This window comes from Typopeltis vanoorti, chromosome 22, assembly GCF_054136105.1.
Source record: "Typopeltis vanoorti isolate ZY-2024b chromosome 22, IOZ_Tvanoo_1.0, whole genome shotgun sequence".
Classification (NCBI taxonomy): domain Eukaryota; kingdom Metazoa; phylum Arthropoda; class Arachnida; order Uropygi; family Thelyphonidae; genus Typopeltis; species Typopeltis vanoorti.
Genome location: NC_143570.1, coordinates 7,354,310 through 7,369,319, shown reverse-complemented (window position 1 = coordinate 7,369,319; position 15,010 = coordinate 7,354,310). Strand labels below are relative to the sequence as shown.

Genomic DNA, 15,010 nt, shown 5'->3' with positions numbered 1-15,010 from the left:
ATTGTTTTTATTCTTTACCCCAAGCATGAGCAAACTCTAAATATAAGTTGAGTTTGCTCATATTGAGTCGTGAAGATACTTCATATGCAAACTTTGTTTGCTCACACTTTGGTAAAGGATAAAATAATAATATAGTTTCTTGTCAGTGTAATGTACTTTTTTTGAGCCTGTGGTTAGAACTTGCTACTGCTATCTCTCATTCAAAGTATTTTAATAATATATAGTTATACACTGTTTTGGTGCTTGTGTTGACTTCTGCAATTTATTTAACCCTGAATATCTCTATAAGTCTGGCTCCCATTAATGAGACTTTCATAAAGGTCCTGTAAAATTTTTTTTCTATATTTCTTATTGTTTATTTATTTAATTAAAAAATGTCTACTGCACCATTTGTAAAGTTTTCTTATTTATTTTATATCGTAGTTGCTTGAGCTAGTTCAAACTGTCTATAAACTTCAATTTCAAATTCATGCATAAAACTCACAATTAATCTTAATCCTTTAGTCCTTAACTTAATTTTACTCCCCTTACCCCCTCTCAAGGTCGTGAATATGTTCATGTATGTACTTGAATCGTAGACATAGGAAAAGTCTGGCTGGAACCAAGTCCCTAATCTACCTTGCCGTATTTCACTTGTATTATTGGTCCTTAAAAATTTATTTTTTTATCGACTGCGCCATTAAGGATTACGTAAAAGAATTGTTGTTCCTTCCCTTACATACAAGAGAAATATTCAACTAAGCACAAAAATACCTCTTAATTTAACTCTATCTCAAGTAACTCTTATTAATTAATCAGTCAGTAGTGGCTATTACAACTCTTAGGTCACACAGGTTCAGTATTTTTATGAGAAGTGCATTGGCTAAACAAGATCAGGCAAGCTATTAACAAAAACAACGTTTATTCTTACTAAGACAAATTATATACAACATCCAAACAACACATATCACGTGTCTGGTTCTAACTAAGACAACAAGAGTTCACTGGAGACAATACTTGTCATGTGTCTAATTCTCCAAAAAAATCAATTTAGCATTTTGCTTAAGCTTTGAGACAAAGAAATAATATTTACACATAACTTTTCAGACACTTGGATGGTACTCAAAACCACTTAACTTCCTCTCACATTGTAAACAATAAAAGGCAAAACTTAAACCACATTCACTGTTAACCTTACATAACATAAGCAAATCTTTAGATCTCTGTATTCTACTATTCACACTCAAACTAAAATACGACTTTCCAATTCTTTCTAACACCTTCTATGCTGCTAGATAACAGAACCAACATTTGACGTTTGAGCCTCACAATCTAGGATATTACATGAAAATTCTACTTACAATCTTTCCAGTTCATTACACAGTCATAGATTCTCAAGGCTTACGGGCACGTTCTGCTTCTTCCCAGCTAATTTTCAATTGGACACTAGGACATGGCTGCAATAATTCAGCACACAAGTAGATCATCGGGGAATCTCATGGTGGGATATCTTGAAAAGGCTGTCTCTGCTGCTAGCAAACTTCCCATCTTCAGGGGAACTGCTGCTCACAAAAACGCGACTCTTCCCGTCCTCAGAAAGGCTTGGCACAGGAACAAACTTCAAAACGACAGCCTTCTAGTCATTCAATCTCTGTCTTTTATATCATTCTCCCAACCTTGGCCCTTCTTCTCTAAAGTCCCCCAGATTTACTGGAGGATTTTCTCCCTCACTCATGCTATTGCTGGGCTTTGGGGGGGGGGGGGGGGGGGGAGACTCATAATCCGGTGACCTTCTCGACTGTTGCTAGCCTTAGGTCTCCTAGCCTAATCGTGTCTGAGCTTAATTTTATTTACAAATCTTTTGTTCTTATTCAAATATTTTAACATTTTGTTACCACATTTATCTCAGTACAGTGAGTTATACTTTCTTTTACTTACAAGTATTTTATGTAATTTAATTGCCCATGTAAAATCGACATAGAAAAAAACATTTATATTTTTATTCTATACGAGATTTTACAGTCCAAACCAGTCTAGGTAGTGACACTTCTATAATGCATAGCAGTATACACATCTGAAAGGAAGTGCATTGCAGAACCAGGACCATTTGATGTAAAGTCAACTGTTTCTACATATACAAGTAGATCACATCACTCGTGAAGATACTTCATGGGAAAACTTTTGTTTGCTCAAGCTTGTGTAAAGAATGAAATCAAGAATATAATTTCTTGTGAAGTATAGTTTTTTGTATTTCAGAATTTTTTAATAACAAATTCCTTTTATAGTTTGTTAAACCATAATATTAATTAAGCTCTTGTGACAACATTTCTGCTTCCATAATACTAGACTGTCAAAAGAAAGACTGTTATAGGTTTGATTCTTGTCACTAACTAGAGGAACTTTTTTTCTGTCCAGTTCCCAACTTAATCAAACATTTGTGTAGGCATTTAGAATGAAGTCATCGATTCATTGGTCTAGCATCTTCAGAGAACAAATAGGTTGTCACAGTACACAAGCACTTGAAAAAGCCCACTCATCACCAAAAATAAATAAATAAACAAACAAACATATTCAGATTTACAGTAGATGTTAGTTATTTCACATGGAAGAGAAAAAATATACAAACAACTGTGAGGGAATCAATGTCCCCCCCCCCCTTCCCTCACCTTTAGCCAATTTCTACATGGAACACTCAAGCAAGCAAGCAAGCAATCAACATAGCTACACTCAAGTGGCTGGCTGTACTATGTAGATGATATATTTGCTGTTTGGCCCCATGGTCCAGACACTTCTTGACATTTTTATTGCATTTAAATAGTCAACCTCCTAAAATCTACTTTATAGCAAAAAACTAATCTAATAGTCATCTGCCTTCCTTCCTAGATACACTAGTCAAACACCTTTCAAATGGCTTTATAGAAAGAACAATGAAAGATATTTAAACAAGTAATCATGTCATCAGTCAGGCAGCCCAGCAATACAGTATCCAGAAAGCATTATCTCATGGAGTAAAGACTGTCTGTTCCAGTGATGCTATTCTTACTACTGAACTTAACTAACTCCAACATTTTAGCCAGTTGGTATAATCCCCCCAAAATATGTAAAATATTAAATGCCCTATCCTTCCTCACCTAATTGCTTGCCTGTTTTTTTAATGTGATTCCTAACCGTGAAAAGCTTGTAAACCTATAATACATTAGTACCGTAGGTGGACTATAGGTTTACAAACTGTTTTTATTAAATCTTTTTTATATATAACTTTTTATGTATGGGAGAGAAAAAAAAATTTTTTCTGCTTAATATATAACACTGAAACTATCACAATCCCATATATTCAGAACACATCTGACAAGATAGCCAGAGTACATAATAAATTTAAGCTGTACACCACATTCAGATCATATATATAGCTACTACTATATAACATTCATCTAAGGATAAACTCCATCTGTTATGACATCCAGGAGTATGTGAAGTGCCATGTACCTGTAAACTGAAAACAGGAACATTTGTTGATATTTGCCTTGAAGAACTTCAGAAATGCATCTGTTACCATCAATATGTTTGCATGATTAGCCTAGTGGTTATGTGCTTTCGCAGTCATGCCTGGGAAAAGAGTGTCCTGGGTTCAATTCCCGTTGCCAACATGAGGAGCTTAAGGAGCTTTCTCAGACACAGCCAAGTTAGCCGGTCTTGGGCGTGGACAGCAGAGTTTTTCTCCCCAGTTTATCTAGGATTTTTACATCTCTCACATTTCTCAAACTTTCTATAGCATGTTTGGAATTGATTTTCTACTCTGTTGTTTATCTCTCTCTTAAGAACTAATTTTTCTTTTCACTTTATATCATTATATCAGCTTCTCTCTTTAATGGCTTAAAGAATTCCTTTATATCCTCCTCAATAGTACCTTCTGTGTGACCAAAGGCACAAATCATTCTCATTGTCCAATTTTCCATTTTGAAATTTGCTTACATCATTGTACTTAACATTGACTTATATTTAAGAAAATTACCATAGTATTTTGTGTTGAATTGTTTGAATAAATAATCTTATTATTTATAAAGACCATCTTGTTTTGGTCTTCTTAAGCTCATTATCTCTAATTGTTGTAATGAACTATAAGATAAATCTGACTTTATCTTTTGAATATACACCCTCTGTCTAAAAAGAAACCAAACTTTTTGAAAATAGAAGCTAGTGGCATCACCTTGTATCTTTTTGTTGTTGAAAGCGGCAACCTTCATTAGTGTTTTGTCAACTGTTTATGACATTTGTTTCATTAGAAGCTGAGTTATATTGCCAAGAGTGACTGTGTTTTGATGAACGATTGGAAAATGAGTTTCAAACAGAGAACTGTGATTGACTTTTGTGTTAAACTTGGTAAAAGTTTTACTGAAATGCATAAAATGCTTCAAAAAGCATACGATGATGAATTCTTATCCCGTACTCAAGTTTATGAGTGGTTTAAGTGATTTCAAAGTGGTGGTCGTGCGACGCTTGCAGACAATGAAAAGCCGGGCCATCTGAAAACTGGACTGAGCGAAGTTAACATCCAAAAAATGCGAGATTTCATCAAAGAAAATCCCAAATCATCCATGAGATTGATTGAAGATGAATTGGGGATTCCAAAATCAACTGTGCACAACATTTTGACTGAGAGTTTGGGCCTTCGTAAATTGAATTTGCGATTTGTTCCCCACAAGTTGACCGATGACCAAAAATGTATCGAATTGAACACTGCAAGGACCTCATTAAAACCGCTCGTAAGGATTCAAACTTCCTTGAAATGATTGTTACTGGTGACGAATGGTGTTTTGAGTATGAGCCTGAAACAAAGCACCAGAGTACTGAGTGGAGACCACCAGAAGAGGGGCATCCGAAAAAAAGTCGCTTGGAGAAGTCAAAAGTAAAGACAATGCTGATTTGCTTTTACGATTCCAAGGGCATTATCCACAAAGAATTCATTCTGCATGGCCAAACAGTCAATAGTGAATTTTATCTCAAAGTTTTGAAGTGATTGATGGTGAGAATTTGTCACGTATGGCATGGATATCGTGATGCAGGCAGCTGGTCACTTTTGCACGATAATGCACCATTTCATCATTTGAACATTGTGAGACAGTTTTTGAGCAAAAACCAAGTTTGTGTGTTGGATCACTCATCGCATTCACCTGATTTAGCATCCTGTGACTTCTTTCTCTTCCCCCGACTTCATTTGCCGATGAAAGGAAAGCAATACGACATCCTTGAAAACGTTCAAGTGACAGTAACCGCGACCCTCAACAGTATCCCAAAAAAAACGATATAAAAAAACTCATTTAACGAATTAATTGACCGTGCCAAATGCTCTATCGAAGCTGAGGGAGAGTATATTGATTGAAATGAATTATTTGAATAATTATAATTGGCCTGTGTTTTATTTTCTATCAAAAGTTCGGTTTCTTTTTAGACAGAGGGTGTATTGTTATATGATAGCTTAAATGCCCTGTGAACAGATTAGAATTGTATGATTTATAGCTTATTATAGGTTTATTATAGTTTATTATATTTTGAGTAATTTATTTCATAATTTAAATTATTGAAAAATACATACACATATTTTTATTAAAAAAAACAATTTTGGGAGGGGAGTTGAATATTTTCTGTGCAGTTTGTGAAGGTGAGGTTTTATTTATATGACAGTTTGTGATAGATGAGGGAGGGAGGTTTAAAATATGTGAAATAATGTGTAATTTGTGAATTAATTCTAATACAAATATTTAAAGAGATTCATCAGAAATTCTGAAAAACATAGCACATTGTGTCATGGCAAAACTTTCATCTTCTTATATCTGCCTTAATGCCTTAAAGGGCTTAGCTGCCTGTGCTCTGAGAATTCAAGCAAAGCAGTCAGTAAATCCATCCGATAATCAGTGAATCAAACATAGTATAATTAGTTTAAACAAACTGCCTTTATTGAGAAACTTAAATCTCTAGATTGCTCAAGAATTTCTTTGGATCTCCATTTCCTGAATGGGTGTTGGATAGAACAAGGATTAATGGAAATTCATCCTTTTTCAAATTCCTTCTTCCTAATGGTCAATTGTTTACACTTGACTTTGTCTGACTGTCTTCTTCTACATTATTTAAACCTACTGATTTAATATAAAACTTTCATTCTTTTCATATATGGGTTTATTTATGTTATATACTTTTGCGTTAATTATGAATCCTAATTATATTATGAAAAAACTGGATATTTTTAATGCCTTGTAAAAAAAAAACTGCTAGTTTCACTGCTAAATCTTGTCTCTTCTTTCGGATAAATAGCTAAAAATAAATGCAAAGTCAGCAAATGTGTACTAAAACAAACATTACTAAACAAAACTTTGTAGGAACCATTAGAGTAGAAAACATAGAAACACACAGAACATGAGAGGTGGCATGAATTAGCTGTTGTTCAGCACTGTTTGCAGATGGTTGGCTGATAATTGAAGTCTGATGTAAGAAAAGATCTGATAAGCAATTTCAAAATATCACACAGGATCATTCCTTGGTTCCTGTTAAACATGCCATGTGAAAAGATGACCATAGTTGATTCTTCAATAAGTTTTGAAATATTGGAGATGTTAATAACAATAGGGAAGACAACTCAGACTTGACTTATCATTTCTCTCTCTCACACACACACACACACACCATGACATTGAGTGGAACAAGAGCTCTATGCCTTACACATACACACATACCTATAATTTATACACAGAAGAGAACTTCTGTGGATAAATTATAGATGTATATATGTGTGTTTGTCTATATGTATATAAAATTAGCAAATAATAAGATTAATTCTCTTTCTGTGAGTTACTGAGGAATTCATTTCTGCAATTTCAGTGAAGCACCATTTCATCTCACTCGTCAGGGATGGGGAGAATTTCCAGTACGAGTTCAGTTGCACTTTCATGACCAACGCAACAAGCCAGTAGATATCATCCATAATTTAAAAGTAAGTTATTATAAGTTAGATATACAGAAATTCTTGCAGTATGGAATAGTTAACAGTAATCATGATGTGTTGTTGGAAGTTTTTTTCATTGGTTATACTATAAATTAAAGATACCAAGAAATTATATACTTGGTTTAATCCTTTATCCAAGTGTAAGCAAACAAAGTAGTGACTCTTCCCCTAATGCATAGTATTATACATGTCTGCAAGGAGATGTCCTTTGCATTATTGGGATACTAAGGCAAGTGATGTGAAGTCATACACCTTTACCATGAGTTGCCCCAGTTCTGAAAATACTTCAGGCGCAAACTTTGTTTGCTTACACTTGGATAAAGGATTAAACCAAGTATGTAATTTCTTGGTATCTTTAATTTAATCATGATGTGTAGATTGGCAAACTGGTGTGAAAATAGCAGTGCTTGGCCCAGATATTGTTTGCAAGTGACTATTCTTCAGGTATTATCTTTCAGTTCTGAATTTATGAATATTAAGAGGGAAGCCATATATCTTCTGCATCAACTGTCATACACTTTCTTGAATTCAGTCTGAAATGGCATGATTCTGCTCATCGGGGGCAAGCCATCCCCTATTAACAATTTCACTAGTATTCCTGTTTGTTGCTGCTCTGTTGTACTTGCAAAGTTTTGGTGCCATTTTACAGTACTTTTTTAATATTAACCATATTCCAACAAAATATAAGGAAATGTATTTAATATTATAATATTTAATGTATATTAAATACACAAAAATCAGCAGTAATATTACTATAAAAAAAACTGATTATTCTAAGAAAATGACAGATAAAAATCAATAAAATCAACAGGTAAAAATTACTAATTTCACAGGATCATTGAACATACCAACCTTTCACTATATTGCCTCGAACCAAATCTCATATGCTTCATACAATCTTCATGAGTTCCTGAATCTGTAGATTCTTAAAATCATATCTAATAATTATGGTAGTCACATGTGTGGAAGTGCTTGCTGATCAGCAAAAGTACAGTAAACCCTTGCCGAGCGCAGATTTGCAGAACGCAATTTTGCACATACGCGTTATCTTAATTGTTCCCATTTAATTTGTCCAATGTTAGTATTTCATTCATACGCAGTAAGCTGCAGACCTTCGGCCGGCAACCCTGCTTGGCGCTGCCCGCTAGCTGAGTGACCCAGGCCGAGTTGCGATCATTTCACTCACGTTAGCAAAGATGATAAAGCAGCAAAAAGTTGAAAAATGGTACACATGTTTCATTGCTTGCAGAAGAACTAGCTATAAACGAATCAAGCATAAGAACAATACGGGAGAATGAAGAAAAGATTCGGTCTAGTGTCAAAGTTTCAGGCGATACTTCAGCAAAGGTTGCTCAAGTTTCAAAAAGAATTCTGCAATCGGAAAAGATGGAAAAAATATTAATAGCTTGGATTGACAATCAAGTAAACGAAAAAGGCTCAGTTCTGGATGGTGTTGCTATTCGAAACAAAGCTTTAGATTTTTTTTTTTTTTTTTTTTTTTTTTCGTTTTAAATAAAGATGGCCAATCGTCAGAGAAAATTGACTTTCAAGCAAGCAAAGGTTGGCTTGAAAACTTTAAGCATCGTTTTAATTTGCAACGTAAAGCTTCAGGGAGAAGCTGGCTCTGCAGATAAAGAAGCAGCAGAGAAATTCAAACCCCAATTTTTGAAATTCATTGAAGAGAGAGGTTACGCAGCAAGTTTTCAATGTGGATGAGACGGGCCTATTTTATAAGCGAATGGGATAATGAACCTACATCACAAAGACACAAAAGGTTGCCCCAACTTCAAAGCTTTTAAGGATAGACTCACTTTGCTTTTTTGTGGAAATGCCTCAGGCGACTTCAAGTGCAAGCCTCTGCTCATTTATCGATCTAAAACGCCTCGTGCATTGCAGGGAAAAAATTTTGAGCAATTGCCCATTGTGTGGAAGTGGAATAGAAAAGCTTGGTTAACAAAAGCCCTCTTTAATAACTGGTTTGAAAATTCATTCGTTAAAGAAGTCAAACATTACTTAGAACAGCAAAACCTGTGCTTTAAAGTTCTCCTAATTCTCAATAATGCTCCAGAACACGATGCTGTAGCCCTCACAACATTGCATCCAAATGTAGAGGTTTTATTCCTCCCACCTAATACCACTTCCTTAATCCAACCAGTGGATCAAGGGATCATAAAAACATTCAAAGCCTATTATGTCAGGCATGTTTACACCTCTGCAAATAAAGCACTAGACGAAGGAAAGCATGGCATGCTAATGGCATTTTGGAAGTGATTCAACGTAAGCCACTGCATAGAAATGATTAAACTCGCATAGGAACAAGTGAATTCATCAATGAATGCTTGCTGGCATCAGCTCTGGCCAGAAGTTGTCAACAATTTTAAAGGATTTCCATCGATTGAAAATGAAGCCAAAGAAATCATACAAATTGCAAAAGCAATTGGTGGCGAAAGATTTTCAGATATGGAAGAAGGAGAAGTCAAAGAATTAATCGAGAATGACGATCGAGAAATGACGAATGAAGAATTGGATGATCTTGTAACACCAGCCAGCAGTGAAGAAGAAGATAAAGTGCCTTTAACTTACAAGAAGTTAAACGAATTGTTAAAAAAGGCACAGGAACTGTCTGATTTTACACTGGAGATTGACCCAAATGAAGAAAGAAGAGGACACTTTATGAAAGGCATTGAAAACTCTGTGCTCCTTACCGCAAAACTTTTGAAGAGTTGCGTCAGTAATTGTTAGCTTTTTAAAAAAAATAATTATGCATACATACTTTCTTAATTTGAACTATACCTAACACATTTTTTTCCATAGAAAGTTAACTTTGCGGAACGCGATTTTGCCGTGCATACAATATATTAATGACGTAACCCCGTGTTCGGCAAGGGTTTACTGTATTGATAATAGTATTTATAGTAATATTATAATTATGCAAATTTTGTATGCAAATCCCACCCATGAAAGGATGGTAAATCTATAGCACGTTAATGCCACTAGTGGGCTAAGGGATAAATAATCCAGAAGCTCTTCTATAGAGCACAAACAAACAAACATGAAGAAACCCAAAAAATAAACCAACCAAATCTCAAAAGTCTGAACTGCAGAAATACCAGCACATGCAATAGAATACAACCACATTCCACAAATAGATTAAGTAACCATTCTTAGCTTCCAAAAAAAAGGAAACAAAGTTAAGAATATCACATGCTTTTGAAATAAAAACACATTGCAGCACTGTTATTGTCTGCTGTTTCTACATTATAGGTTTGGCAGCTCCCCAACAACAACAAAAAAACTTTCAACTAATCAAAATACCTTAATGGCATTGACATAGACTACATAATATTCGCTATGAAAGTTTATTCTGTTATTTTGATAACAACTTTTCCAAAATGGCTTTACTTCACCCTGTAAATTGATTTCATCTTTCATATATTTTACTTTCAAGGTCTTCACATTCTTTTCTTATCCTTTTCACTTTTTACATCTAGATTTTAATATTTTTTATTTTTAAATTTTACAAGTTTAGAGTGTATTGGACTGCTTTGGACGAGACTTAAATGCAAAAGTGGGAAAGAGTATGAGAATCGGCCGGAGTGTGGCATGTTTGGTCTGGGTGAACGTAACACCCATGGTGAAAGACTGTTGGAATTTGCCCGTGCTAACAGATTAGTTATTACCAATACCTGCTTCCAGAAACACCCACGACGGACCTATACTTGGACATCTAACATTGATAGGTCAAGGCACCAGATCCTGGCTCTCCAGCGGTGGAAGACAAGCATCTCTGATGTGCATACTTGTCCTGGAGCAGATTGTGGTACAGATCATCAGCTGGTAAGAGCCAAAATAAGACTAAGACTCCGAAAACTTCCAGGTCAGGCACATTCCACTAGATTGGATGTTAGAGTAATTCCTAGTGGATTCACAGAAGAAACATCAACTCGGCTGGATGATTTTTTGGAGACCAATGAGGAAATCTCACCAGAAATGCTTTGGGAAGGAGTCAAGATGATAATACAGGATACAGCGAAGATGTATCTCGGCCCAGTAAGAAAACCAAGAGACCCATGGATATCAGATTCAACATGGGAACTAATCAAAAGAAGGCGGTTGGAAAAACAAAAAGACACAGGGACTGACAAATACAAGAGATTATATAGAGAAATCAGAAGAGCCATCAATCAGGACAAGGAAAAGTTCTATACTAATAAATGTGAAGAAATTGAGTTCCAGATGAGAAGGCATAATTATAAAAGGATGTTTTATTTAGTTCGTGACTTAAAGCACAAGTTTTAAGCCTAAATTGAATGTCAGCAAAGATAGGAATGGATCAGTACTAACAGAAGAGTTGGAAATCAAAAACAGATGGAAAGAATACTGTGAGGAACTGTACAACAGAGTGGATAAAGAAAATGTGGAGTCCTCCCACCAAGAAAATTTTGATTTGGAACCTTCTCCACTTAAGCATGAAGTTGAAAGAGCAGTTAAGCAGCTCAACAGCAATAAGGCCTCAGGTGCAGATGAAATCCCAGCAGAGTTAATTAAGGCCACAGGGAATGGAGGGATAAGAGTGTTTCATAGATTGATTACAAGGATATGGGAGACAGGATCATGGCCTAGAGACTGGAAGACGTCAGTTTTCATACCACTACACAAGAAAGGTGATATGAAGGCATGCAAGAATTATAGAACTATTAGTTTGATATCTCAAGCAAGCAAAATTTTATTAAAGATCATGCTAAATAGGATTGAGGCCAAAGTTGAGGCAGAGATGCCTGAGGAACAAGCAGGTTTTAGGAAAGGTTGGGGCACCAGATATCAGATCCTTTGCCTTAGACAGATCATAGAAAAATATAAAGAATTCAGACTCCCTCTGGTAATGTGTTTCTTAGACTACTCTAAAGCTTTTGACTGTGTTGAGCATGTGAAACTGTGGGAAGTAATGAAAAGAATAGGTTTTCCTCAACACACTATCAGGTTGATAGCCAACTTGTATAAGGAGCAAGAAGCCACATTAAGAACAGGTGTTGGATTGACTGACTGGCTTCAAGTTGGAAAAGGAGTTAGACGAGGATGTTTACTTTCTCCTCACTTGTTTAGTATATATGCAGAGGACATCATGCGTGAAGCATTGGATGAGCTCAGGACAGGAATTACGATAGGAGGTAGATTGATCAGTAATCTGAGATACGCTGATGATACAGTACTCCTTTGTAATGACATGGAAGAACTAGGACTAATTCTTGACAAAGTTAACAAGATCAGTAATAACAGAGGACTTCAACTCAATTCTAGCAAGACAAAGATCATGGTTCTCAAAGGAAAAACAAACAGAGAAGCTCTTGAGAAACAAGTGTATCTTAATGGAGAAAGAATTGAGGAAGTCAGCAAGTTTGAGTACCTGGGATCCATTATTAATGTGAAGAATTGCTGTTCAGAAGATGTCAGAAAAAGGTTAGGAATGGCTAAAACAACAGTCAGAGACCTGTCTAAAATCTGGAAGGATGGATCTATCTCCATGGGAACAAAGTTGAAGATTTTAGATGCAGTTGTTTTTCCAACAGCGACTTATGGATGCGAGACTTGGAACCTAAAGAAGTCAGATAAGAAACGGATATCTGCTTTTGAGATGTAGTGTTACAGAAGGCTGCTGAGGATATCATATACTGAAAGGCATACAAATGAATGGGTGTTAGAAAAGATTAGTAGAACTTTAAGGCTCCTTAAGGATATCGACAGAAGAAAGTTAAAATATTTTGGACACATAGAAAGGATGGAAGGAGGACTTCTCAGAACAGTAATAGAAGGTAAAGTTCCTGGAAAAAGAAGCAGGGGTAGACCATCAATGAGATGGATGGATGGCGTGTGTGAAGTGACTGATCTTCAGAGAGTTGAGGCTGCCAGAAAAGCAAACAACAGGACTACATGGCGAGGTCTGGTGTGGAACATCACCGAGCATCGAAGTGACCATACGGCATCTGTAGATGCCCAGTGAACATAGAGAGAGAGAGAGAGAGTGTATTTGCTAATCATAGCACATCATTCATTACCAGATTTATGCCCATCTTTTAATAATATCCTGTTGTTTTTATGCTTTTGACTCCTTTATTCATATCAGTTTAAATTTTAAAATTCAATGGAGCTCCATCTTACTTCTTTACCTATCACTAAAGGATACTTGTTCATTACCATCTGCAATCTCCAGTTTAAATTTTAAAGATTGTTATTGCCAAAAGTACAACAGAAGTAGGCAATGTATATGATCATTTCATTAAATGTGTATTTTATTTTTAATTAAAAGATAAAGTTGCAGTCAAAGATACATTCTGATCTAGGATGCTTCATAGCATAATAGCTTTGCTGCTTATCTCTTTATATCAAAGATTGCAAAAGGAGCAACGGGAACTATAAGTTCAGAGACAATATAAAGTATTCTTTATGAACATTTCTGCAGATCATGGCCAGTTATAATTTTTCCTATTGATTATTGTATTTGATTAATGCATTTCCATTTTGTTTGATGTACTTGTGTGACAAATTTATCATCTATATAAAACTTATCTACATAAAACTCATCCTAAACACTTTTACTGGTTAGTACTGTAGTATTAATAAAGTTATGAAGTAGGACTCAGTAATTCATTGAGTTAATGCCACTTGTATTAATTTGTTTTAATTAAGTTTTGTTTAATTTAAATTAGTTTAAACTATTTTTTAAATCAATGTTTGCCAGTTGCCCGTGATGAAATGCTAATTTAAGTTTGACCTCAGTATAGTAATATTTGCCATCTGCTGTTCCTTAAGCAGAACCAGATATAAGAATTAATGGTGGATTAACCCCCCAACTGGCTATGATGTCTATAGACGTCCAGCTAAATCTGGATACAATTCTGTAACATATATTGAATAACATGATAAGAAGTAAATTTGGTCTCTCTATTTCATCCACATGGCCAGCAGGGAGGTTAAACCATTTTAATTTGATCATTTTGCTTTCATTCAGAAAAGCTCTCTTACTGTAGTTGGGATTTTGTGTATGTACACGATGTTGTCATTTTTTTTTTAATGTGAATTCTAACCAGGAATGGCAAAATTCCATTCAGAAATCCTGCTCTAGAGACTAAAATAGAACTTTTTTTTCAAGCTATTTTTGGCTTTTACTAAGCTGGGTAGTGGTCTCACATGATGTGAGCAAAATTCACCTAGAGTGTTATTTAGCCATGATGAGAAAGTTTAATCACCATTATAAGTATTTGGATTGTGCTTCCAAGTTCTTTTTCTCATCACCATTCAGACAATGAAGAATTTGTAAATCTAAAGTTCTTATTCAACATTGGATTTACATCTCTCCCTACTTCTTGGAAACTTGGTGCAGTCAGTGCTCTCTATAACAAGCACCAAAGTAAAAGTTGTATTTAAAATATATATATATATAGGCAGTTCTCAGGTTTATGAGGCCACCCCCCTTCGCGTATCAACAGAATCGAAAATATGAACATTAAACATAATAAATAGATGCCAAATATTTATAAATATGGTATTTCAATATTTGATAATTGTTTATTGATAGTTTGAAGGATTTCAAGAAGAGCAGACATCATACAAAATGAAACAGAAGTGGTTGTCAATATTGCTAATCACTTTCTTGGAAACAAATGATTTATAATTTGCTTGATTTTAAATCCTATGTTTTCATGCTTTCGAAAATGTAATTTCTTTGGATGAATAAATCATTGTTTAAACATAAACTGTTGTTTTGTTGACCTCTTTTTAACATTACTATGGTCAAATGCTGAGAATATAACCCCCTTTTTTTTTAACATTACATCTATGGGAAATAAATTTCTGCTTCATGAGTTGTCCCTTTACGAGCATGTACTAGGAATAAATTAATTTATAAACTCAGAAACTGCCTATATACATTTTTTATATGTGTGTGTGTGTATGTGTCCTTTTTTTTTTTCACTTGAAAAGATTCATATTATGAATATTTTTAGCTTCTTTTCAGTCACTTAATATATTTACTTTAAA

General features: G+C 34.9%; 1 protein-coding gene across 2 annotated transcripts in view; it reads left to right on the top strand.

The window, feature by feature from the left end:
- Positions 1 to 15,010, top strand: part of D12 (YEATS domain containing 2 homolog D12) — a 285,709-nt gene that overhangs the window by 80,861 nt on the left and 189,838 nt on the right. For both annotated transcript variants that reach the window (XM_090412193.1, XM_090412192.1), the window contains exon 7: positions 6,853 to 6,964. In XM_090412193.1, the coding sequence (XP_090268319.1) occupies positions 6,853 to 6,964 (112 nt within the window). The remainder of the gene's footprint in view (positions 1 to 6,852; positions 6,965 to 15,010) is intronic.